Source organism: Triticum urartu, chromosome 3, assembly GCF_003073215.2.
Source record: "Triticum urartu cultivar G1812 chromosome 3, Tu2.1, whole genome shotgun sequence".
Classification (NCBI taxonomy): Eukaryota; Viridiplantae; Streptophyta; class Magnoliopsida; order Poales; family Poaceae; genus Triticum; species Triticum urartu.
The window spans coordinates 631,104,859-631,131,859 of record NC_053024.1 but is presented as its reverse complement, the minus strand read 5'-3'; the positions used below and the strand labels follow the sequence as shown (position 1 = coordinate 631,131,859).

General features: G+C 47.0%; 2 protein-coding genes and 1 pseudogene across 2 annotated transcripts; 1 reads left to right on the top strand and 2 right to left on the bottom strand.

Annotated features, from left to right (window-relative positions):
* Positions 1-11,731: 11,731 nt before the first annotated feature.
* LOC125547054 lies at positions 11,732-13,197 on the bottom strand (annotated as a pseudogene).
* A 1,386-nt stretch (positions 13,198-14,583) lies between these two features.
* On the bottom strand, positions 14,584-24,999 carry LOC125545479 (uncharacterized protein slr0889-like). Its single transcript, XM_048709427.1, has 12 exons — positions 24,304-24,999; positions 24,048-24,176; positions 23,694-23,888; positions 23,466-23,513; positions 23,244-23,372; positions 22,502-22,626; positions 21,245-21,355; positions 20,925-21,033; positions 20,713-20,831; positions 15,332-15,485; positions 15,014-15,158; positions 14,584-14,865 (listed from the first exon to the last, which is right to left on the bottom strand). The coding sequence occupies exons 1-12, from the start codon at positions 24,421-24,423 to the stop codon at positions 14,816-14,818; spliced, it is 1,434 nt and encodes a 477-aa protein (XP_048565384.1). The 5' UTR covers positions 24,424-24,999; the 3' UTR covers positions 14,584-14,815.
* On the top strand, positions 24,600-26,687 carry LOC125545480. The gene is made up of 4 exons (XM_048709428.1): positions 24,600-24,808; positions 25,724-25,831; positions 26,069-26,133; positions 26,300-26,687. Exons 1-4 carry the CDS (start codon positions 24,707-24,709, stop codon positions 26,445-26,447), a joined length of 423 nt encoding a protein of 140 aa, XP_048565385.1. The 5' UTR covers positions 24,600-24,706; the 3' UTR covers positions 26,448-26,687.
* The last annotated feature ends 314 nt before the right edge of the window (positions 26,688-27,001 follow it).

Below are 27,001 nucleotides of genomic sequence, written 5' to 3'. Positions count from 1 at the left end.
ATGTTATGAACGTCTGGCGGACTCGATCTAATGACTACTCAACAGTTCAGTGTGTCATGCTTTACGGCTTAGAACCGGGACTTCAAAGATGTTTTGAACGTCATGGAGCATATGAGATGTTCCAAGAGTTGAAGTTGATATTTTAAGCTAATGCCCGGGTTGAGAGATATGAAGTCTCCAACAAGTTATATAGCTGCAAGATAGAGTAGAACAGTTCTATCAGTGAACACACACTCAAAATGTCTGGGTATCATAACCACTTGACTCAGCTGGGAATTGAGCTTCTAGATGAGTGTGTTATTGACAGAGTTCTCCAATCACTGCCACCAAGCTATAAAGGCTTCGTGATGAACTATCATATGCAAGGGATGACGAAAACGATTCCCGATGCTGAAATCAGCGGAGGTAGAAATCAGGAAGGAGCATCAAGTGTTGATGGTTAAAAAGATCACTAGTTTCAAGAAAAAAGGGCAAGGGAAAGAAAGGGAACTTCAAGAAGAATGGAAAGCAAACTGCTACTCTAGTGAAGAAGCCCAAAGTTGGACCCAAGCCTGAAATTGAGTGCTTCTACTGGAAGGGAAATGGTCACTAGAAGTGGAAATGCCCCAAGTATTTGGCGGATAAGAAGGATGGCAAAGTGAACAAAGGTATATTCGATATACATGTTATTGATGTCTTCCTTACTAATGCTCGTAATAGCGCCTGGGTATTTGATACTGGTTCGGTTGCTCATATTTGTAACTCGAAATAGGAGCTGCAGAATAAACGAAGATTGCCTAAGGACGAGGTGACGATGCGCGTCGGAAATGGTTCCAAGGTCGATATGATCGTTGTCGGCACGCTACCTCTACATCTACCTTTGGGGTTAGTTTTATACCTCAGTAATTGTTATTTGGTGCCAACGTTGAGCATGAACATTATATCTGGATCTCGTTTATTGCGAGATGCTTATTCATTTAAGTCCGAGAATAATGGTTGTTCTATTTATATGAATAATATCTTTTATGTCATGCACTTTTGATGAATGGTCTGTTCTTGTTGAATCTCGATCGTAGTGATACACATATTCATAATATTGATGCCAAAAGATGCAAAGTTGATAATGATAGTGCAACATACTTGTGGCACTGCCATTTAGGTCATATTTGTGTAAAGCGCATGAAGAAACTCCATGCGGATGGACTTTTGTAATCACTTGATTATGAATCATTTGATACTTGCGAACCATGCCTCATGGGCAAGATGACTAAAACTCTGTTCTCCGGAACAATGGAGCGAGCTAATGACTTATTGGAACACAAGTCTGGAACATTTGAGTAGGTATGGGTATATCAACTTAATGAAACACAGGTCTGAAACATTTGAAAAGTTCAAAGAATTTCAGAGTGAAGTAGAGAATCATCGTAACAAGAAAATAAAGTTTCTATGATCTGATCGTGGAGGTGAATATTTGAGTTACAAGTTTGGCCTTCATTTAAAACAATTCTCACGCCACCTAGAACAGCACAGAGTAATGGTGTGTCCGAACGTCGTAATCGTACTTTATTAGATATGGTGCGTTCTATGATGTCTCTTACTGATTTACCACAATCGTTTTGGGGTTATGCATTAGAGACAACCGCATTCACGTTAAATAGGGCACTCTCTAAATCCGTTGAGATGATGCCGTATGAACTATGGTTTGACAAGAAACCTAAGTTGTCGTTTCTTAAAGTTCCGGGATGTGATGCTTATGTCAAACAGCTTTAGCCTGATAAGCTGGAACCCTATGCGGAAAAGTGTGTATAGGATACCCTAAAGAGACCATTGGGTATACCTTCTACCACAAATCTGAAGGCAAGATCTTTGTTGCCAAGAATGGGTCCTTTCTAGAGAAGGTCTTTCTCTCGAAAGAAGTGAGTGGGAGGAAAGTACAACTTGATGTGGTAGTTGTACCTTCTCTCGAATTGGAAAGTAATACACCAAGTAAAAATGTTTTCGTGATGCCTACACCAACTAGAGAGGAAGCTAATGATGATGATCATGAAACTTCAGATCAAGTTACTACTGAACTTTGTAGGTCGACCAAAACACGTTACGCACCAGAGTGGTATGGTAATCCTATCCTGGAAGTCGTGTTACTAGACCACGGCGAACCTACGAACTATGAAGAAGCTATGATGAGCCTAGATTTTGATAAATGGCTTGAGGCCATAAAATATGAGATATGATCCATGTATGAGAACAAAGTGTGGACTTGTCCAATAAACGGCAAGCCATAGACAATAAATGGATCTTCAAGAAGAAGACTGACATTGATGGTAATGTTAATGTCTACAAAGCTTGACTTGTCGCAAAAGGTTTTTGACAAGTTCAAGGGGTTGACTACGATGAGACTTTCTCACCTGTAGTGATGCTTAAGTCTGTCAGAATCATGTTAGCAATTGCCGCATTTTATGATTATGAAATCTGGCAAATGGACGTCAAAACTGCATTCCTTAATCGATTTCTTAAAGAAGAGTTGTATATGATGCAACCAGAAGGTTTTGTTGATCCTAAAGGTGCTGACAAAGTGTGCAAGCTCTAGTGATCCATCTATGGACTGGTGCAAGCATCTCGGAGTTGGAATATACGCTTTGATGAGGTGATCAAAGCATATGGTTTTATACAAACTTACGGTGAAGCCTGTATTTACAAGAAAGTGTGTGGGAGCTCTGTAGCATTTCTGATATTATATGTGGATGACATATTGTTGGTTGGAAATGATATAGAATTTTTGGATAGCATAAAAGGATACTTGAAAAAGAGTTTTTCAATGAAAGACCTCGGTGAAGCTACTTATATATATTGGGCATCAAGATCTATAGGGATAGATCGAAGTGCATAATATGACTTTCACAAAGCACATGCCTTGACAAAGGTTTTGAAGAAGTTCAAAAATGGGTCAGTCAAAGAAAGGGTTCTTGTCTGTGTTGCAAGGCGTGAAGTTGAGTAAGACTCAAAGCCCAACCACGGTAGAAGATAGAGAGAGAATGAAAGTCATTCCCTATGCCTAGGCCAGAGGTTCTATAACGTATGCCATGTTATGTACCAGACCTGTTGTGTGCCTTGCCGTGAGTTTGGCAAGGGGGTACAATAGTGATCCATGAGTGGATCACTGGGCAGCGGTCAAAATTATCCTTAGGTGCCTTAAAGAGGACTAAGGAAATGTTTCTCGATTATGGAGGCAATAAAGAGTTCGTCGTAAAGGGTTACGTCGATGCAAGCTTTGACATCGTTCCAAATGACTCTGAGTCTCAATCTGGATACGTATTGAATGTTGGTGCAATTAGCTAGAGTAGCTCCACCCAGAGCATTATAGACATAGAAATTTGCAAACTACATATGGCTCTGAATGTGGCAGACCCGTTGACTAAATTCTCTCACAATCAAAACATGATCACACCTTAGTACTCTTTGGATGTTAATCACATGGCGATGTGAACTAGATTATTGACTCTAGTAAACTCTTTGGGTGTTAGTCACATGACGATGTGAACTATGGTTGTTAATTACATGGCGATGTGAACTAGATTATTGACTCTAGTGCAAGTGGGAGACTTATGGAAATATGCCCTAGAGGCAATAATAGTTATTATTATATTTTCTTAATCATGATGAATGTTTATTATTCATGCTAGAACTGTATTGACCGGAAACTTAAATACATGTGTGGATACATAAAAATACTGTGTCCCTACTAAGCCTCTACTAGACTAGCTAGCTGATCAAAGATGGTTAAGGTTTCCTAACCATAGACATGAGTTGTCATTTGATAACGGGATCACATCATTAGGAGAATGATGTGATGGACAAGACCCATCCATTATCTTAGCATATGATCGTTCAGTTTATTGCTACTTCTTACTTAATGTCAAATATATGTTCCTTCGACCATGAGATCATGCAACCCCTGGATACCGGAGGAATGCCTTGTGTGCTATCAAACGTCACAACGTAACTGGGTGATTATAAAGATGCTCTACAGGTATCTCTGAAGGTGTCTATTGAGTTCGCATGGATCGAGATTGGGATTTATCACTCCGTGTATCGGAGAGGTATCTCTGGGCCCTCTCGGTAAAACACATCATTAGAAGCTTGCAAGCAAAGTGACTAAGGAGTTAGTTACAAGGTGATGTACTATGGAACGAGTAAAGAGACTTACCGGTAACAAGATTGAACTAGGTATGGAGATACCGACGGTCGAATCTCGGGCAAGTAACATACCGACAGACAACGGGAATTATGTATGTTGTCACAACGGTTCGACCAATAAAAATCTTTGTTGAATATGTAGGAACCAATATAGGAATCCAGGTTCCGCTATTGGTTATTGACCGAAGAGGAGTCTCGGTCATGTCTACATCATTCTCGAACCCATTGGGTGCGCACACTTAACGTTCGTTGATAATATAGTATTATGTGATTTGGTGACCGAATGTTGTTCGGAGTCCGGGATGAGATCATGGACATGACGAGGAGCTCCGGAATGGTCCGGAGGTAAATATTGATATATAGAACGATACTATTTAGACACTGAAAAAGTTTCATGATGTACCGGGTAACCATCGGATCACCAGAAGGGGTTCCGGGGAGTCCCGGGAGGTTAATGGGCCTTATGGGCCAAGAGAGGGGAACACACCAGCCCAAAAGGGGCTGGCGCGCCCCTCCTCTTGGTCGCCGGCCCTATGGATGGTAAGGGGGAGGGCTAGCCCCTCTTTCCTTCCCTCCACCTAGGAGGAAGGAAACGGGGGGCGCCACCCCCTCCTGCCTTCCTCCCAAAAGCAAAGAAGGAAGGGGGCACCAAAGGGCAGGCGCCCAAGGGGGCCAGCCAGCCACCTTGGGGCGCCTCCTGGCTGCCTCCCCTCCCCCACCTATATATATATGTGTGTGTGTGTGAGGGAGGGGGCGCGACACAAACCCACGACAATCTCTTAGCCGTGTGCGGCGCCCGTCTCCACAGTTTCATCCTCCGTCCAGTTTTCCTGTAGTGCACAGCGAAGCCCTGCGGGAACAAGTTCATCATCACCTTTATCACGCCGTCGTGCTACCGGAACTCATCTACTACTTCGCCCATCTTGCTGGATCAAGAAGGCGAGGATGTCATCGAGCTGAACGTGTGCTGAACGCAGAGGTGCCGTACGTTCGGTGCTTGATCGGTTGGATCGCGAAGGTGTTCAACTACATCAACCGCGTTAATAAACGCTTCCACTTTACGGTCTACGAGGGTACGTAGACACACTCTCCCCTCTCGTATCTATGCATATCCATGGATGGATTTTGCGTGTGCGCAGAAATTTTTTTATTTTCCATGCAACGTTCCCCAACAATGTTACACGTCGTAATAATAAAATTGTGAACCGCCTACAAAATTTGAGAGTTCAAATTATGCATGAGTTCTTCCTTCTACTTCCTTTCTTTTTTTAAAAGTTCGCACATAATTTGTTTGGTTGTCTATTAGCGCCGTAGATACTCGACAACTCTAAGGCAGATCATCAAACCTCGCACAAATGTTTGGACGAGACATTTCAGACATTTTTGGCCATCGAATGATGATCACCAATTTTTTCCGGACCAAACTAGATATAGAAATCCCCCCAACAAAGGGGAGGTTTGAGTGTCCGCCATGCAAGACTTGGACAACATGGACCCACCAAAAACAGGGGCGGGCCCATGCATTTGGACAATCCCATCAATGTTTTCGTGTGAAATCCCGCCCCTTCCCGCTGCTTCGATGGAGCAGCCGTAGGAGCCCATGACGATGTTCATCGTACCACCTGACCCGGTGGCGGCACACAAGATCCGATCCATAGAACGCAACGGTCGGTGCGCAAGGAGAAAAAAAGGGCGGGAGATGCGGCGGCGACCGATTAGGGCGAGCGCTTCAGCCTTAACGCACCGCTCGGTCAGTGTTGTCCGAGCAATCGCAGCCCTGCCCTCCTAGCTGAAGATGCCCTAATACTATGCCGCCCAACAGCTCCACCCGTCATGCAACAACCTCCTTCACCTTCGACCACCGACCCAAGGAAGAAGAGGGGAAAACTTTGTCCAGCAAGGAGGATGAGTTAATCTGTGAGGCATGGTTAGCCATTAGTATTTATCTATTTCATGGCATGGAGTAAAAGGGCTAGGTGTTTCGAGTCGGCACATCCTGAACCCATGGGCATATGCACCCACTTTTTGAAAAATGCATTTTAAACACATTTTAAAATGTCAAAAAATTCAAAAGAAAATTCCACGCATACATGTTCGCAAATGTGTGTGCGCGGCAGAAAGTTTTGTGAGTGCCTTTTTGTTTTGTCTTCGCAAAAAAGACAAATTTCGGTGTTTCTAAATACTGGTTATAATATTTTTTTTCTTTTTTGCACAGGCCACAAAAAAGTTATTTTTAAACATTATGCACGCACATAAAACATGAAGATGTATCTGTTCAACATTTTTTAATTTTTTTTAGCATTTAGAAATGTGTTTTTTAAATTGGGTTCATATGTATCCGGATTCATCATGCACTTTTTGAGGTGTTTCTACAAAGTGTGCATGACTGCTATCATAAGAAAGAGTGGTACAATCTTTGCCGCACGTTAGTGATCTATAATCGCAATGCGAAGTCGCTCGGCCATCGATGGTACAACATTTAAGAGGTGGCCAATAAGTATTGTGACGTCTACAAACAAGTGCATACTGGGTGGCCAAGTGATGTGACACTCCAAGAGCTCGTAAGTTTTGTGGTTTGCTGCCTTTTGTGTTCGTCATTGGACCGGATTTGCTCAATGTTACAACTTGTTGACCATGTCGTTCATTTGCTAGCCCGCATGCACATGCACATGATATCATAAGATGAAGAAGAAGGATAAAACATTGTTGGATGAAGTTGAACAGACAAGGTAGAGTAAGTGGCAAGCCTTCGTGGTCAATTCCCTCAATACTGCCTTGGCCAATGAAAATGAAGGTGGTGATCCAACCATAAGCGTTGTCGAGCAAGATGGCGCAGCTCCTCCTCCCGGAGTGCGACATCTACCAGATGACCATGGAGACTCTCGACAAGCTTTGTCTCCTACTACATCGCTGACGCCTGGGTGGAGAACCCAGATGATGTGCCGCGAGCCCGCGACGGTGGTCGACCTCACCGTTCATGATCAGCCCCGTTCTCAAACCCGTTGGTCTATAGGGCGTGTTTGGATCGCTGCCTGCAGCTGCCGAGCCGCACATGGGGCGTGCCAAATAAAAATAAGGCATTGTTTGCTTGCCGCCACGCCCAACCAGTATAAGCTATCCCGCCGCACTTTTCTAGCGCCAGAGTGTGGCGGCCGATTCGTCCGCCTCACTTGCGGCACGCCACTGTTTAGCGTGGCAATTTGTGGATCTAATCCAATGTTGTCAGGTTGTACGGAAGGGGGTGGCGCCAGCCAGACCTGCAACTGCACCATGGAGCACACACATCCATGGGCGCGTGGCCTCACCCATGGGCAGCCTACACTAGAATTTGGGTGCAAGTGTAAACCCATTGTTTGGCAAACATTTTCAATACCATATTTCTTACATAGAACAATATACATCAGAAATCCCTTTTGGAGCTCGGCCTCCAGTAAGGCCTCCAAATTCAAATTTGAAATTTCATCAAAATTCATATTTTTACATTTCAAAAAATTCTGAAAATAAATACAGATATACATGAAGGCATAACACACATGTGTCTAAATTTTCAGTTCAAAATACATTGAAATGAGGGCTATGCAAAAAAGACAAATCTGAGGTTGTTTAACACACGATACTATTCATCCTTCCAGGCCATGAATTTGTCTTTTTTATACAGGTCACAACTCAAGGTATTTCATCATGAATTTTTACACACATGTGGGTTACATCCTTACATATACGGATTTTTTCAGAATTTTTTAAATCATAAAAATTTGAATTTGAATTTTTCAAAAATAAAGGCCTTTATGGAGCTGGCCTCCAAAACGCCTCTCTCAATATACAACAAATAAATAAGGAAATGTGATAAAGCTAGGAATTTTAGGAGACTTTGTACACCCATCTTTGGATGTTGGCTCCGCCATTGGCCTCGCCGACGACGTGTGACAACGCCGTGTTGATGCAGCCTCCATGACTCTCTCTTATAGGTGGCGCGCTGCTGCGGACTGCCGGGTTTGTAGGCGTTACTGCCCCTAACACTGTGAGCGCCGAAGACGGGTCCCCTAGGGTCTACCGCTATTGTTGCTTCGCCAAAAATGCTAGACCTACGTAATGCATCTTACGTACCCTACGTACCTTCCTTCTACTAATCAAACATCCCCTGAATTTCAGGGTGGGTCCCACGCCCCCACTAAGTGACCAATTAAAAACTGACAAATCATTACATAAAACCCCTCATGAAGTAAGGGCAACTCGAGAGCATTGTGAGGTTCTGGTCAATACAGTTAACAAGCTCCAGCGAAAGGACCCGCACTAGCGAGGGGCTCCCTCAACCCGTGCTAGGGTTCCTCCCCGCCGCGGCCGGCCGCCGGCGCACCCCCCCGGTCCTCTACCCCTCCTCCTCCCCTCCCCCGGCGCTCCTGTCGCCCCACCCCCCTCCCCCCCCCCCCCCCCCCCCCCCCCCCGAGGCGGCGGAGCATCCCCTGCCCTCCTCCCTGTCTCCTTCATCTCCCTTCGCCGCCGACGGTGGCGGACGTTCCTTCCCCGCGCGCCTAGAGGGGGAGTCGGGGATCCCTCCTGCCCGGCGGCAGTGTTGCTCGGCTGGCGGCGGTGAGGCCCGACGGCGGAGTTCTGCGTGCCTCGGGTGCCCTCGATGCACCGGCGTGGCCGTTGGCTGTGGGGCGGCGCGGTGGGCGGCTGGCCGGCTGCGCCTGCTCGGCCCAGATCTGGGCCCTATCGGGCCCCATCTGGGCTGGGGCGGGCCTGCGGTCCGGGGCGCGACGGCGTGGCTCCCTGGTGGTGAGACGAGGTGGCCGTGGTTGCGGTGGTGGTGGCTCCGGCGGCCGGTGTGCTGTAGCGTGGCTGCAGGGAATGTTCGGACCCGTTGGGGTCCGGCCGGGCCGATGGTGGTCTGGCAAGTCCCTGTCGCTATGTCCGGTCGGCTCCGCGCGGCGGTGGAGGTTGTTCCCTCCTGTCGGCTGCGTTGCGGTTGCCTCCGAGCCCGATGTCTTCTCGTCCTAGCTCCAGGTCTCGTGCTGGCGGCCTCATAGATACGGTGAAAATGGTGTGATATCCGTGGTGGCACAGGCTGGTGGGCGGCATGTTGGACGGTGCGCTTTCGATTGTCTGAGTTGGCGATGGTGGTTTCGGGGCAAGAGAAATCTCTGGCGGCTCGTTCTCCACCGGCGCGGTTGCGCCCGTGGGCGTTGCCGGACCCTCCTGAGGGGCGTCGGTGATACCCCTTCCCCACAACCATCCGCGTACTGGGGAAACCCCTAGGACTTGTCCGGGCAGCAGCGTCGTCGTCGTCGCATTTCTTCATGAAGATGTTGCTTGGTACGCGAGGCTTTGGAGTGCTTGGCGGGCGGTGGTTCTTCTTCGGTGGGTGCAGCGGGTGTCGGTCATCTTCACTTAGTTGAGCTGCCGGCGTCGGCATTTGTTTCTTTTTTCTTTCTCTCTTTTTTCTTTTGGGCTTGATTGTGCTGCGGTCTCAGCAAGCTGGTTGTATCGGTTGGACGTTGCTTTATAATCTAAAGCGGGGGGAAACCCTTTTTCTTAAGTAAGGGCAACTCCAACATGGTGACCCCATTTCGTCTGTTTCGGTCCGTTTGGTGCGGAACGGACAAATGCGACGGCCCAACGCACGACCCCAACCCTAAATTGTGTCTGTTTTGTGTCCAGCTCGATCCATTTCCTGAGAAAAATTGCTCTGAGTTTGCGTCCAGACGGACAGCGAACGGACACACACGTTCTCTCCTTGTTCTCCATCGGGCCCGTGTGTCGGCCGTCCAACTACTCACCACCGGCCCCATTTAAGTTGCACGGGAAGGGCACGCTTGTTAGCCACCCATCCGCACCAAGTGTCCTTCTAAATGTCCAAGCCATGGACCGTCCAGTCCACCTCGTCTTTACACTGCCGCTTCGCCACCTTCCACACACCCTTTCTGCCCCATCCAACCCCGATAAGCCCTAGAGCACCTCGCCGGCCACCGCCACCACCCACAATGGGTATGTGGAAGTGGGTCCCCGGCAAGAAGGCCAAGCACAACCACGAGGCGGGCTTGTCCTCTGGTTCGCAGGGGCCGAGGAGCGTCGGCGACTTCTCCAACTCGGTGGCCTCGTCGCGCATCAGGTCGTATGTGAAGATCCAGATTTGCCGACGAAACTGGGAGACAACCACCCTGCTTCCTTGGCAGGATGCCCGTGTCAGTCGTCCTGATGAGCGTCTGTGCCCGCCTCTTGGAGAGCAACCGCCGGCGATGTCAGATCCCGGTGCATCTCCTCGACGACCCAAGGTACGATGTGGAGTCACCCCTTTGGGATACTTGGCTCCGTGATGAGCAGGACATGCGGCGGCAGACATATTTTGCCGGTCGTGCTCATATCCCGCCACCGGCCCGTGAGCGTGCTCCCAGCCCTCCAAGTGCACGCGGGCATGCCAGGTCGCGCGCACGCACGCCCTCGCCGCCCCCGCCGCCACTGCATCAACCGATGACGGCCGAAGAGGAGGAGGAGCTGGTGTGAAGGGTGCTTAAGGACTCCAAGAGGGAGTACGAGCGGGCCAGTGGGACGTCCTTGATGTGTAGATGGCACTGTCGGTCGCCGACGACGTCGCCACCCCAGACTCGAGGGGATGGAGGAGCCGAACGACGCGGAGCCCCGGAGGCGGCGGGCCAGTCCTAGTCATGGACTATGACCCTGCCATGTACGCCGGAGTTGGTGTCAGCACCGGCCGTGTGGGTTGGGGCCGACACATGGTCACCATCCCGCGTGCCACCGCCGCCCCTTGTAGTGCAGGCGCCACCAGCCCACCTGTGGTAGCTGCATCGCTTCATCGACCTTAGCACAGACAAGGGAGACGACGACGGCATGCCGTGAGGACGACGGTGATGGCCGATCTAGGGTTTTATTTGAAGTTTAAGTTCGTTTTTTATGTTTTAAGTTTAATGCACGTGGACAGTTTGGCCGTGAGAACTTTATTGTAATATATAATTATTGTTTAAATTGCTTTTTATGTCTTTTTTAGATTTGAATTTAAATTTAAATTTAAACCCGGACGCTTTTGCCAAAAGTGTGTCGCAACGTTGGGTGCACCGGCCAGCGGACGGCCACAAATAGACACGCATGTTCGTTTTGCCGATGCAAACGGACATAATCGGAACAAATTGAACGTCCCTTTGCGGTCGTGCGTTGGAGTTGGACTAAGCCTACGTCGTAGGTGTAGCTAAGCCTGGGAATAGTTTATAATCCAGATTGAATCCAGCCCAACCCATACAGGTATAAGGGCATCAACCAAACCAAATCAGACTAAATAGTGAATGCTACAATCCAAACCAATCTAAACTGTACGTATTTTCAAGCCAAACCGATCCAAATTATTCACCCGCATAGAGTCTGAAACTGAAGTTTCAAACCAAGGGTGTGTCCGATTACTACGGGAAGAGAAGAGAGGCGTTGGAAGGGCAATTAGCTGCTGCTGCATGTGCATGTTACTCAACACAATGTACGTGCATAGTACATAGAACATCCTATAATGCTAGATATAAGCACTGTAGTTGACTATAGCTAACTCCATCCATCACGGGTTAAGGAGATCCTGTTTGCACTGTCCGACCTCGTGGGCCAACTCGCCGGCCCCGTTGAGCGGGAAGAAGTAGCGGTACACCTCATAGAACACCATGCAACTGTTGTATATCATGCGGTCTGACAGTAGTTGGGCAGCTCGGCCACTGTGTGCGCCACGCACAGCCCGCAGTCCGCCGCCGTGATGTCCCTAGCGCAATACCCAAGCCTGTAGATGGTCGTCATGGTTCCGCCGCCGCCGCATCTGAGATGCACCGTGTCCGTTGCCAGCTCATTGTTCGCGGCGTTGCCGGACATGAACTTCCCCTGCGCTCGGTCGAAAGTGACCAGGTCCATGCCGGTGGTGTTCTGGGTGTTGAGGAGAAGGCTTAGCCTGTGGCCCGTGCCCGCACTGCCGCGGCCACGCAGAGCGCTCAGTCCTGCCGGGGGACATTGCCGCAGCACTGCACAAGGCTCCAGATTGCCGAGGAGGAGGAGCAGACGATGGCCGTGCCGTAGTAAGCCGAGGCTCGCGAGACGAGCGCCCAAAGAACTTGGTCGATGCTGGTCTGCGTCTCCGTGTTGGTGCAGTACACGCCGATCAGGTACATGACAGAGCACGGACATGTCATTGAGAGAGCAGGAGCATGGTCGACACCGGCAGTGGAGAAGACGAGGAGGACGTTACCAATGCATGCTTTCTTTGATCCGGAAGGGAATCTGGTCGCTGATTTAGTTCTCAATCCATGGGTTGGAACGGTTTGAGACCGTTTGGTCTATGACCAGACCAAACCAGACCACGCCGACAATAGGAAAAAACCCAAACCAAACCAGTCTCAGTCTACATTAGGAGGCCAGCCCATTTAATCCAAACCAAAGGAGACCAATAGGAAAACCGATCTGAAACTATAGTTTCAGTCCAAACCATTTCGAGGTTTAGGTGTAGCGAAGTCCGTTGCTTCGCAGGGGGTGCTCGCTCTCTTGCCGCAGCGCACGCCGTCGCTCAGTAACGCCCCGGGGCCACTGGCCGCGGGCCCGGCCCGCATGGCTGCTGCCGAGCCTGCCCACTTTGGTGCCATCCGGCCTGCGCACTCCTGTGGACGCGCTTGCCGTTTCGGTGAAAGGCGATCGCCCCGAGGCTTGAGCGCTTTTGATCGACGCCCTGCTCCTTGCCCCTTCCGCAAGCTGCGCGCATACCCTGCAGCCAAAGCCTGAGCTGCCCGACCAAGACCGAGTAGACCGGACGCCAGGCAGGCGGGTCCCACCGATGAAGATAGCTGCACTGCGCACGGCAAAGCTCCCGCACCCCACAGCGACACCTTGGCCCAGTCGTCGACGAATAGCGCCGGCGAAGTGTGCCCCGTCGACGGCGGTCACGGCGCTCTTCTTTCCTCGACGGCGGTGACCTGTACGCAGCACGCCTGCTCCGGGCGCGCGCTCGTTGTCGTGCAGTCTCGAGGGACCGGTAGCGGGGCTAGGCATGGTCTCGTTAATTAATTCTCTTAGCTCACGGGTGCGTAGTTGGTGCTGCCAATGCTGCAGTTCGACGACTAGCCGTTGTTCTCCACAATTTTCATGGTCACTCTGATCTCGTTGGCCATCTTGTGCCGTCGTTTTTCCTACTATATATATGCGCCGTTCGGTAACGCGGGGCGACGGTGCTCTAGAATTGATGGGAAGGCGGCGGCATAATACTCGTGCTGCAACGTGTCCATTGATGTACATGCTTGAGTCCTCGTCTCTTCGGCAACTTGACAGATAAAAAGACAGCAAGAGCAAGGGAGACATGACGGAGGCGGCCGTGCGGCATGCCGAGGAGCTCGGCGCACGAGGGATTGCGGCGGCGTCGTGGTGGGCGGCAGGCAACTCGTGGTCGTGAGAATGTGAGATCATGGGCTGGGTCGTGCGCCATGCCCGTGTGCTCGGGAAAGACAGATGGGATTGCACGCTACTGGAGCGGAACTGTGATCGAGCCGAGGGGACGAAACCAGAGCAGCCGAGCGTCTTCCGTCGGATGCGGAGCGCGCACAGTCGTATCAGGCACGCAGGAGCGCGAGTTTGCGCACGGTCTGCACTTTTTTCCCCGACACGCTGGCTCTCTCTCAGGAGAGCGATGCCTCTCAGCCTCTCGGGCCCCTGGGTGACTTTGGACCAAGGCCTCGCTGCTCGGCCCTTCCCGGAGTTTGATTTGACTCCTGGGCAGGCCTCGTCTGGGCATCATGTGCCTGACGGAGACGAGGTTGTGGATGACCACGTCGTTCCTGTGGAGATAATTTGGCCGAGATAACGAAGGACCTGTGGAGTGTGGAGAAATGGCATATCCTATTTGGCGCATAGGTTGCTATTGTAGCGCGTACGATCGCTACGCGAAGATGACGGGCCAGCCCACGTAAGCTATTCGGGACTGGAGACTCCCCTTCCGGTTTTTCTTTTTCTTTCTCCGTGTTTTCTTTTTGTTGTTTTCTTGTTTTTAAAATTTTCGTTTTTGTTTTTTTCCTTTATTTTCTTATATTTCTTTTTACCCTGCTCACCCGAGCTCATAGGAGGCCGATCTAAGAAACTCCATGTCTGCAAATGTGCCACAACTTTTAAACGAGGTAAAAAAATCTGTCAGGGCGTCTCAAAAGGGATAAGTGAAACCTGGTGAAATCTGGATTTACTTCACTTCCATCTGCATTATCCTCTTTTCTTCTTCTTATGTGAGTAGCTTTCAGCGTAAAATCATGTCTAGTACTCCCTCCGTCCCAAAATAAGTGTTACTACAAAGTTATACTAAATTACTGATACTTATTTTGGGACTGAGGGAGTAGATGCTAACAGAACCTATTCACTTTCTAATAAAATCCCAAACCTTCTGAACCAAACAAGGAAAGCCCAAATGAAATTATATATTTTTCTCTGATTTCTTTCCTTCCTTAAAATTACATGTTTCTCGTCATATTATATATAATTTGTGATCAAAGACAAACAAATAATCAGTATCAAATGCTCCTGCACTACAACCTCGCAAAAAGGTAAAAAAAAATGCCTTTTGGTTACTGCCAGTTCGTTACAAAATGATTTACATATTGGTTCTTTGGCTGTCGTCATCTCTACTTCCCTAAAAGAACCTTCTAAGGAAACTTCTTCTTGGTCTTCTTGATTTTACATCTGAACAAGAACACAAATAGTTCAAGTTAGTCAACCTGAAAGACACTATGGATATAAAGAGCTGTAGCAAGCAGCACAATGGAAACCATGATGCTTGCTGATTAGATTTGACTCATCGACAGATGTACCAATATGCTGAAAGTACTACCTTTTATTCTCCCAGCCTTTAACAAAGCTTCCTCAGCAATTGGTTTCCATTGCTGAGCACAAGAAAAACGGAGGCCCATCCCTACAGTCAGCCCGCGCAACAGTTGTATCGTTCGAAGCACCGAAAATAATTCCTCTGGGAAGCTCTTCAAGTAGGAAAGCAAATAGAAAGAAGACATTTTAGAAGGAAGTTAAACTGCACCAATACACAAATCATTTGTATGCCTGTAAGAGTTTTCAAGTAAATGGAGGAGCAACAACATATGCCAATTGTCTTTCATGTTTGAACTATGGAAGTGCAGATAATACAGTCGCATACCTCTACTCCAACTTTATTCAGTGAAGAATCATCAGCAAAGGGCGAGAGCACGGTTACTCCAGGCGGTAATCTTGTATCAAACATTCTAAGAGATAACTGAAACAGTTCTTCTAGCTCATTGTCTGCTATACTCCATGTTTTGAAACCAAATTCACTGAAACATTTGATAAATCCATAAGAAAAACAAGTAATATGCCAACAGTTACTCACCAACAAATCATGACTCCATTAAAAATATTTATTATGCTGACCCATTGGCCCAAGATTGTTCTCTTACAAACTAGCACATAAAAAAACTGAAATTTCTGTTTTAACTGAAAACTGTGCGGCCCTCAACACCCTCTTTCATTTTAAATAAAAGGGCAAGGAGATATTTTTTAAGGAGCCTAAACTAGGGATGATGCTGTTGACAATTTCAGTGTTCCTTTGTTCATAAATGGTCTGTTCCATGCTGCAATGATGAAAGCCTCCAATGGGAAAGGCTTGCTGAAGGCGATTTTGGCCACGCTGATCATGTGATTGCAATCCGAGGTGACGTCTAGCTGAATGCAGATAGCTTGCCAGCAGGAGGTGCTGAAGGGGCACCTCCAAAATAGACGATCCCTGGTTTTTAGGCTGCCAGCAGTACAAAGGACGCAGTTGGAATCTTCACCTACTTGATAGTTTCGGTGAACGAGCATATCCCTGTCGCTGAGAAGAAGCCACGAGAAATCTTCAGTTTGGAAGTGCATTTGGATATCCAAACACAAGATAAGCTGGTGTCTGACTGTGCTGGAAAGCAAGATTGTAGAATTTCTTGGAATAGTAGAAGGTGTTCGCCCAGGAGTAACTTCAGGTATCAGATGCATGAACTCATGTAGTTCATATAAAGCTTGAATGAAGAGAGTAAGGTAGAAAAAGGTCTAGCGGCTCAGGGAGGGAGGGGAGAATTAGATTTACAATGAGGAGCCGCCTTAACTCTTGAAGTTCATCAAAAGCTTCAATGGATAGAAAAGTGGAAAAGGTCTAGCGACTCAGACAGAGAGATAAAGAGAGATGGAGGGGGGAGCCTAAGAGGGTTGTGTTGTCAGTACTGTCAGTCAATACACTTAAGCTTGACGAGCCCATTGTCCAAAATATTCGACACTTGTGGGTTCAGTTAACGACGGCCAAGATCTTGTGAGAGTGAATGAAGGGAGATCCAATACAGACTGTTACTACTTACTACAGCACTTATTCACTGTTTACTTTTACATTCCAATTAAAAGAGCCCAGCTACAGGGAACCATTGTAACGAACTCTATATATGCTGTTTTGGCTTGTTAAGAAAGTAAGAGAAGAGATACAACTTTAGAGTAAAGTAGTTAGTGTATCTCGCCTCCTTCCCTGGCGATTTTCCTTTTCCACTGTCAAACTCGACAAACACAAATTTAATACAAAGAAGGCTTAGAGACCTAGGGGAGTGTGATCTTGTGACCTAGGCGACTTTCTGCAATCTTGTGAAAGCTTCATTATGAGCTGTTTTACAGGTGGCCTTCAAGCAGACATTAAGCATGACGTGAGTGGTCAGAGACCTAGGAGAGTGCTGGAAGCTTATTGGTATGCAAAGATGTATGAAAATGCTGCTAATGCAAAGAAGGCTTATTATTAATCCACTATGCAGAAACCAAGAGCAACATTTGCCCCTACTCCTCACAGACCACACTTTAACAGAAACCATGCTGAGCGAGTTCATCCAGCTGGGAATCAGACTGAGGGCCTGTTCTGATCTCCTCCCACTCCACACTTCTAAAAAATTCTGCTCGAAGCCATCCCGAACGATATAGCTTCCCGAAGCCGAAATCCAGGAAGCCACGATGGGCTGTAGTTCATTTTTGCAAAGCGACTGATTCCCAGCTTCCCCTTTTTGTGAATCTGAAGTTGCTGTTATTTACGGCCGAATTGCCACCACCAAGAAAACGTTTCGCTCACCTTCCCCTCGCTCGATCCCGCAGAACAGCCCGCTCGCTGACAACTCCCTCCCCCTCATTTCTCCTCTGTAACCCTACCGCCGCCGCCACGCCCAACAGCCCCCGCCGCCGGCCAAATCGTCAACTCTGACTACAGATCCAGTCGCCTCTGGCCGGATCCCGTCGTCTCCGCTGTCCGTCGCGCCTGGTACACGGAGCTGCGACTCCGTGGCTTGGAGGATCTGGCCCCAGCGCCATTGACGCCCTAGCAGTTTGGTCCGAAATGGGCCCTTTCCAGCCGGCCCAAGGTGGCAGAAGCGGGCCTTGAGCGCCCCAGCTGGGCTGTCTGGTCATCCAGTTGCTGGGAGAAGCTGTTGGCGCTCCAGAACGTTTTCACATCGCCAGCTGAAGCAAGAAGCCGGATAAGAAGCTAGATATGAGAAGTTGAGAAGTTAGATGGTTTCAGAACAGGCCCTGAGTAAGACAATGTTGGTATTGTAAAGAACCTTGGAACAGAGAGCATAGATGTAGACGAGGCAGAACTCTCCATATCATGCAGGAGATTGATGATGATACAGTTGAATTAGAGGAACAAGAGACTTCACCTACACCAGATCAAGCTTATCACACAGCTCCTAATACTCCAGAACACCCAGAGCAAAAATCTGAAGTTATGTTGATATCTTGTCATGCGGTAGCTGGCACAGGAGGCCCTGCTACATTTTCACTGGTGATTAACATGGGGGGACATCAAGCAGTGGCGCTTGCGGATAGTGGCAGTTCACACACTTTTATTAACTATGACTTTGCTCTTACTGCTAACTGTCATTTACACAGTACACCAGTTAAGAGGGTCAGTGTGGCTGGTGGGGAACGATTACAGTCTACAGCCATTGTCCCTCTCACTACCTACTTCATTCAGGGAAAGAAGTTTTCTTCTGTCTTTAAAACCCTGCCCCTCCACAGTTATGATATCATTTTGGGATGTGACTGAATGTGTAAAGTCAGTCCTATTACAATGGATTTCGACATGAGAACTTTGACCGTGCACAGAAATGGTCTTCCTATTGTTTTCACTGATCACAATACAGCTCCTGCTAAGTCCCTGGTTACACCTACTGCTATGAGCAATCTGTTGACTAAACCTGTGATGGGATATATTATACAGATGTATGCACTAGAAACAGAGGAACCAGTGACTACAAACATTCAGAACCCCCTTGTTCAGAATATACTGGATAACTTCCCTCTGGTCTTTTCTGAACCTACATCACTGCCTCCAAACAGGGATTGCAACCACAAAATCCCTTTGACTGCTGGAGCTCAACCACCTAACCTCAGACCTTATAGAGTTCCACACATGCAAAAAGGGGCAATGCAGGAGATAATCAAGAAAATGATTAAATCCATGGACATATACAACCGAGCTTGAGTCCTTATTCTTCTCCTGCTGTTATGGTTAGAAAAGAAAGATGGCAGTTGGAGACTGTGTGTTGACTAGAGAACTGAACTCTATCACAATCAAGAATAAGTACCCAATGCCAGTATTTGAGGATCTTCTGGATGAACTACATGGAGCAAAAATCTTCTGCAAGCTGGATCTAATATCATGGTACCATCAAATCAGAATGGCAACTGAAGGTACACCCAAAACAGATACATTCAGTCCAGCAGTTCAGTTAACAGTTCTGCACAAGCTGAAAGAAAATCTCCAAGTTGCTCAAGAATGCATGAAAATGCAAGCTGACAAGTTAAGGACAGAAAGACAATTGAAGGAAGGAGCAATGGTTTATATCAGAATCCAACCTTATCGCCAGAATGCATTTGGGTTAAGGGGGTCGTTGAAACTGCGATCTAAGTATTATGGACCTTTTAAAGTGCTACAGAGAATTGGTCAGGTGTCCTATAATCTGCAGCTACCAGATACAGCAGCAATTCATCTTGTGTTCCAATCAGCTAGCCCAAAGAACATGTTGGCAAACATGCTGTTCCACTCCCTCATGTTCCATTAGTTACTGAACATGGCAATATCAAGACGACTTTTCCATCGTTCAAGCCATGAGGATAAGGCTGATCTCAAGTGGATGGCATTGTCAGTGCCGTCAGTCAATACACTTAAGCCTGACGAGCGCAGTGTCCAAAATATTCAACACTTGTTGGTTCAGTTAACGGACGGCCAAGATCTTGTGAGAGTGAATGAAGGGAGATTCGATACAGACTGTTACTATACTACAGCACTTATTCACTGTTTACTTTTACATTCCAATTAGAAGCACCTAGCTACAGGGAACCATTGTAATGAACTCTATATATGCCATTTCGGCTTGGAAAGAAAGCAAGAGAAGAGATACAACTTTAGAGTAAAGTAGTTAGTGTATCTCGTCTCCTTCCCTGGTGATTTTCCTCTTCCCCTGATGAACTCGACGAACCCTAGCCATTTCCACCCCTATCCACCTCAAATCCCTGGCTGGGGCGTGACATGTGTCCCCCCGAGTGATGCTACAGCTTGCATTGTTAAGGGAGTTTGTCAGAAAGAATGGTGGTGTCCTTCCACAAGAATGAACCTGTAGAGCTGAAGGCGTGCAGACCAACCTCACGTAGTGTTTCTAGACAAGTTGTACCAAGGGGATGTCGAGCTTGTTGTACAATTTACTATGGAATTTCAGGAGAGGAGCTCATTCTGGACTGAGAAATCAGGATACCAACCACCATTCAGCTTCGGCTTGCAGACCTTGTTCCAGGTAGCCATCAATTTAGATCTAATCATGATTTCCGAATTTCCCACAGGTATATACAGCAAGCGCAGTCAATAGTTTCTTTAACCCCCTCTGGCAACCTCAAGGAGCAATTTGGGTGGGCAGCAGGCTAAGGACAGATCTAGCGACAAGGATGTGTTGCCCAAGGAAAAGGAAGGAAGAGTTCGATATACGCCTTCGTTCAATACGCTCATTGAGGGGGCATAATCACAGATTTTGGATCTTGACAGGTCAAGAGGGAGCCTTACATACGTCGAAGGAAAGGTGCCAGTGTTCAAGAAAGAGAAAAAACAGTGAAAAAGGCCAGCCAGGTATTGAGTTCTGCCTTCTGGAATATTGATGGATAGCACACATAAACCAGCCAATTTGCCAAAAGTCTCAAGAAGCCCTTTGAGGTAAAGAAGCTGACGAGGACAGGCCTGCATGACCAAGGGCATGTCGTGTGTGTACAGGATAATGGAAAATCCACCTCAGCAATGTGAAGAAGTTACTTGAGCAGATCTGACAGGCCTTGTTGATGATGGCTTGCAGGAGATCCACAGCTAGAATATGGAGAGGGCACAGAGGGTCCCTTAAGGAATATCAGGCCAGCAGTCGATTTTTTTTTAACTAGGACTATTGATTTGAATTTACTGTCCTTGTATAGATCTAATTATCACATGAAAAATGACATAACATAAAAAGAGATTGAGTTTACCTGAGACTTTCTTTAGTTCTCAAAAGGTCATCATCGGCCATGGCAATGACAAGATTTGCATAAGCCAGTCGTAAATCCTCTGGCATTTCTTTCACTTGTCCATAGTCAAGCAAAGCTACCTAATAGAGGGTCACCATTAAAGAATATTCATCTAAAAATAGGTCTTTGCCATAAGGAAATATCTTGACATTTTTGTAATAAGCATCACTTGCCTCTGTGTTGTTGCAGATAAGGATGTTTCCTGGGTGTGGATCTGCATGGAAAAAGCCATCCTTCAAGATCATTTGGCCATAAGCAAGTGTAAGATCCGTCAGAATCTTCCTGCATTAAAGGAGAATATATCTTTTGAGATGGCTAGAGCACTCAAAGGAATTGAAGAAAGGACATGTTTGACATAAAAATTAAATTTAATACAAATATAAGGAGGGCAATAGCTGTGTGTGTGTGTGTGTGTGTGAGAGAGAGAGAGAGAGAGTATGCCTCATAAAATAAGGAAATGAGAACCATACTCTTTTGGGATGAAGGGGCTTACTGCTTTGCCATTGCTGCAAGCTTACCAGCAGGATCAATTCCTCTTTTAGACATTTCACTGCTGAGATTCATTATTGGAGTTCCTTGTATGAATTCCATGACCAAGACCTCCCTATCAAAGAAAAAAAATGTCTCAACAAAATGAAGTAAGACAAACTGATGACATGTACATTTTGCAAAGAAACAGAAGACAGAGTTGTGGCTCAACAAAATGAAGTCACTATTGCCAGAGATCTGCCCAACATCAAAGGGCAAAATATTCAGAGAAAAAGCAATTCTATGGTCCATGGCCTTGCCCAGTACTGTAGGAGGGGGGGGGGGGGGTTATACCCAGTAACACGCACGCATGATCAGGCCACGGCCACACACCAGCCACTAACACACGCACGAATGGATCACCAGGCCACTATGCTGGCTATTAACGACACAACCGACATGCACGTCCACGATCCAGAGCTCACGTAGCTTTCTACTACCAGCCACGAAGACCCAGCCGTTCCTAAGAAGCAGCTAACAACCTCATGCCTGGCTAACTAACTGGAGTCTATCCGTGACTAATTAATTTCCTCGTCTGCTGCATGCGCCACACACACACGCTGGTCACCACACCTAGACGTGGTTTACTCCTAACATTGTGTACCGCCCTGCGTGTCGAAGCAGGTCTTGCGCGATTGTAAGAACTCTATTCTCATTGACTAATACAGTGCCTAACTTGCTAATGAGCTTTTCATTTGTATAAAAGGAAATAAGTTCATACAAATGACACATTTCCTACATTTGTAGTACAAGAAGAATAAGAAGGCATGGTATAAAATCAGCAACACACTTTTGATGTGATGAAGTGGCAAAAATAAATGAATTCATGATGGATAGTGATTCGCTCATGAACTCTAAAAATCCTAACCAGACAACACATTAGAATTCAGCCGGAGGAACGCAAGATAGAGGGGCAGCTAGATCAATAAAATTATAGATTAAAGGACAGATAAAGGGTAAACCAATTACATAACATATTTAATGCCTGTCTGACCAGTACAGACTAATGCAAGTATTCATTATATGTAAGGAAGCCTCACAGAGGATATCGTTTTTGGAACAGAAGCAAAGCCTGCAACTACCAGATGACCCATTATAACTTCTCTAATGAATCCTTCCGAATGATGCAAGCTTTTTATTTACTTGTAACTGTGGTGCAGAAGTAGGATTCAGTAAAACCTGAAAAACAGGTTTTGCTGATTAAGAAGATATGACAATGTACCTGCTAATCATTCCAGGAATCACACGAGGCACCATAACTGGAGGTTTCTTATTGCTGACACGTAAGAATTCTCGTATTCTTTCCATTGCTCTCGCTTCTCGCACAAAATCAAACTCATAGCATATCTATGGAAACAATGAAGCCAAAAGATCAATAATTCACAGAAAATGGTTAAATTATTAGTTTTGATCTCAGAAAAGGTGCACATTCTTATGAAAACAAATTATACTTTCTCGTATCTCTTGGCGCATAAGAACCAAACTGGCACTCACATAACATATACTCGTATAGGAGACGCATCATGCAACTTTATGCTTCGCAGTATACAGATATCTGGCCTGCTACAATCGAATACTAATAGTAAAAAAAACACTAATAATGTCCCAGTAAATGGTTATCTTATCTTGTTTCTAATGGTCCAGATGTTGAATACTGAGATCGCACTTATTTATTTTTCCAGTAAGTAAATAGCCTTAGTGGCCCAGTTTAGTCCACTTGTGGATGTGTGGATATGATCCATCATTTTATAACAAAATCTCCATTCACTTTAAATGACACCCCATTTTTATCACAGAGTAAATGATTACATTTGAACATACAGGCCAGTCTGCCTTAATTTACAAAAAAAGAGAATAATAAAAACCGCAAGAGGCTCAATATTTCTAGATGGTTTAGAGCAGGTGCAGAGAAGTATACTAGGAGAAGCAAATATAACAAAAGTACTAGTGAACTAAACAAAAACCTGCTTTTCCATCTCTTTTGTGGCGGAGAACAGATCAAAGTTGATGTCATATTTCTGTAAGAACAAGGCAAATGCTTGCATGTTCCGGATATCAACCATCATCAATTGTTCAGCTCCTGGATGTTGAACCTGCATAGAACCAGATCCACTAGGGCACATCAGAGCATATCAGATAAGGAAACAACCGTTTATGGAACACATACATGCAGTCCTAAGTCGTACCTTGACAGCAACATCTGTCTTTGATGATTTAAGCCTCGCTCGGTGCACCTAACCAAATATGAAGCCTATTGAGTGAGAGGCTATTGCAATTATTTTTACAATAAAATGTAGTGGCACAGGGAAACGAATGGCACATGCATAGGCCCAAGACTGAAAAGAAAAATCATGCAGAGCACCAATGTTACAATTCACCGGATCTTCAGCCAAGAGAAGTACCTAAACACGAACCTGTGCAATAGAAGCAGACCCAACAGGCTCAACTTCAAAGAAATCGAATATCTCATCAAAGCTCTTGCAGAACTGTTTCTCTACAACATCTCTGACAACTTCGATCGGCGTGGACGGAGCCTTGTCGCACAATGTAACAAGCCTCTTCACCCAGGCCGTCGGCGCCAAATCGGGCTTGCCCAGAATTTGAGCAGCCTAATCGAGATAAAAGGTGAAAGAATGTGAGTATAGCTAGGCTGTGGCATCTGTTGGAGTTAGCGAAGCTTCTCAAAATGATCCTCCGATTCATGTAAAAAAAAGTAGGAAAGACGACCGATCAGAGGGGAACACAGAAAGCAGCAGGCAGGGAGGGACCTTGAGGAAGAGGCCGCCGAGCTCGGAGCAGAGCGAGTACATCTTCTGGGCGCCGATCTCGTGCTGCTGCTCCCACATGGCCTCCCGCTCCTCCTCATCCTTGACGAACCCCGTGCGCAGCTGGCACACCTAAAGACCGACCAAACCAGCCAACGAAACACCACGGTGAGCTCACACGCATAGAACCGAACACCTGGCGCGCGCGCGGGCGGAGGCGCCGATGGAACAGGGGAAGGCCCGTCCTCCCCGCACGTACCTTGTAGCTGCCGTAGATGTCGACGGCGCGGACCCAGAACTGCGCGGAGCGGCTCCACGGCCGGAACCGGTCGGAGAGGCGGTCCCGCAGCTCCTGCACCTGCGCCAGCGGCGGCGGCATTGCGGTCGCCGGAGAGGGGAATGGATGGATACAGTCTAGAATCTAGATGCCCCCCTGCCTTAATGACGCGCGCCGCAACATCCGACTCGTGGCTCCAAGCGGCTGGGCGCTGCGCGTGCGTGGGCGGCGAGCTGGGGCGAAGGCGGAAAGTGGGAAAGGCGTGGGCCTTTGCCGGCCACAGAAAAGAGAAAACGCTTCCACCACGTGGTCGTGGACGGACGGCTGTGATCGCGTCGCTCCTCTTGCCGGCTCTGCTTCTGTGTGAGCTAGTCAGTAGCTCTCCATGGCGGCGGCGAGGGCGGGCGCGGCTGCCCGGCGGCTGTGCCACGCGGCGGCGGCGCAGCCCCCGCGCCTGAAGAAGCTCGCGCTGCACCCGCCCAAATCCGTGAGTCGCTTGCCCCTTCCCCCTTCTTCCCTCCCTGCAGCGACGTTTTCCTCCTCCTCAGATCCCCTCAGATTTACCTGATTCCTGCTCTTCTGTGCTACCGTGGGTTGGTGGTAACTGCTCTGATTGGTCGTCTAGCCGTCTTAGCCGTTCAGTGCTTCCAGTTTCAGCTGAAATGTAAAAGTTCACGCTTCCACGGCAGCGCAGGAAAAAAGACATTCCGTGTGATGGTAATGCGCCACTTGTGAGCGCTGAAACTGACGTGAAATCCTGCCGTGCGGTCCATGGCGAGCTCCCTCCCAATCTGGTAGGGGAAAGCGACATTTGCCTCGCATTCTCCTTGCTGAGAGCTCTGGAATCTGGCATCTGATTGGTTATCCATTCCTCACCAGTCGTACTGTATTTTCGGCACGTATGCATTTCAATGACCTTATCCAGAATTCACAAATTCATTCAGTTATCTCCATTGGCTGGCTATTGCTGGTATCTTGACGGATCAATCGTTAACAAAGCGCTGTGTGATATTATTATCTGGCGATGAATTTGGAATGTAACCTAGCACCAGAGGATCTTGATGTTCAATCTTATTTCTGTCTGCGACCCTAAAGCATCAGGCATCTGCTATGACTGAAGCAAACTTACACACGACAACTTGCTACAGAGAATCTTGATATTCAATCTTATTTCTGTCTACAACCCTAAAGCATCAGGCATCTGGTATGACTGAAACAAACTTACACACAACAATTTGTTACAGAGAAAGACTCGCTTTGTCTGAATGTGATAACCATTAGCAGTTTAGCACATAAAGTTGGTTGCAAAAATTGCTAGGAAATTATTCCTCCCTGATACTAACTTGCTGCAAATGTCCTATCTCATATCAGTGATTTGAACTATGTTTCTGGTTGTTCTCAGGTAGAGGTTCAATTTGCAGATGGCAGTACATTCCATCTGTCGGCTGAGTTTCTCAGAGTCTACAGTCCAGCAGCTGACAGCAAGATCAGATCAATAGCTGGCGAGAAGGTAAACTTTTACTGTATCTTCTGTATTCCTTTTCACCACTTGAAGTGGGGAAACCATTTTTTCTCAGTTGGTAAGGGCCTGATGCTTCTATGGCAAGTTTAGAGCCGTTTGCTAACCCTGGAATGTTGACCTGTCCTACAAAACCTTGGAACAATACCCCTTTATAATATTACTAGCATATTTTGGTGGTGTGTATTTAGTTGTTTGCTAAGTATTTAACCCTTTAAATTATGCCAGGTTATATTTGGGCGCCGACATGTTGGAATAATGTCAGCTGAATCAATAGGAAACTATGGAGTCCGGTGAGGGTCATATTTTTTGTAGAATAGATTTCATGGAGATTTATCTACTTCGGACAATAGTATGCCTCCTGCAGAAAATAGTTGGTTGTGCCATCTCTATCTCTCAGAAACTATTAATTTGCTTTTGTCTGCAAGTCTCATCTATAGCGACTCTTTTGGACCACAGGATACTGTTTGATGATTTGCACAAGACTGGGATCTTCACTTGGGATTACTTGCACCATCTGGGTTCTAACAAATTCAGTCTATCACGAAATTATATCAGAACTTTGAGGAAACATGGTCTTAGTCGGGATCCTCAGAGAAGGAAATGATGATAAGTGTTTGCGTGTGTTAAACATGTAGATACGACGGAACTCAAATAGGCTTTGCCTACCATGTCCTGGAATTCAGAAAAACTGTTGCCTTGAGGGAGATGGATGGAGCTTCTGCATGTGTACGGAATCTCTTATTTAGATAACTTGGTACATAGTGACTGAAACTGTGTTTACGTTGAAAATATGGTAAAATTCTTTACACCGTGTTTATATATGTGCTGGATGGGATTGTATGTCTTTCTTGAGTTGTGCTGGTAGAATTTGTTTCCTTGTCCATTATGAATTGTGCATGAAATCGTTTGTACTCTATATTTGAGATCGAACAGGAGGTGAGGGAAAGATCATCATGGCAGCATGCTACATGTACCCCTGCTCGTGTAAACAATACTACCCTCCATGAAAGTAGTAGCCCGGTAAACAACTTCGGCATGGAGTCAATGAGCTTGCCATGGCAGATGCCTATGAATACCTTGCCGCATTTATTGTCGCGTGCCATGGGCATCTCACCGGTTAGGAGCTTGCAGCAAAATGGGCTCCTCATGAACGAACCG

Bases quoted from the DNA above. Each gene is read 5' to 3' on its own strand.
- LOC125545479 (XM_048709427.1), bottom strand. From the start codon at position 24,423: ATGCCGCCGCCGCTGGCGCAGGTGCAGGAGCTGCGGGACCGCCTCTCC. The intron at 20,832-20,924 runs GCAAGTGATGCT...ACCCTCTATTAG, and splicing joins TTATCTGCAACAACACAGAG to GTAGCTTTGCTTGACTATGG. The intron at 14,866-15,013 runs GTAGTACTTTCA...GTTCTTGTTCAG, and splicing joins AAAGGCTGGGAGAATAAAAG to ATGTAAAATCAAGAAGACCA.
- LOC125545480 (XM_048709428.1), top strand. From the start codon at position 24,707: ATGGCGGCGGCGAGGGCGGGCGCGGCTGCCCGGCGGCTGTGCCACGCG. The intron at 24,809-25,723 runs GTGAGTCGCTTG...GGTTGTTCTCAG, and splicing joins CGCTGCACCCGCCCAAATCC to GTAGAGGTTCAATTTGCAGA. The intron at 25,832-26,068 runs GTAAACTTTTAC...AAATTATGCCAG, and splicing joins GATCAATAGCTGGCGAGAAG to GTTATATTTGGGCGCCGACA.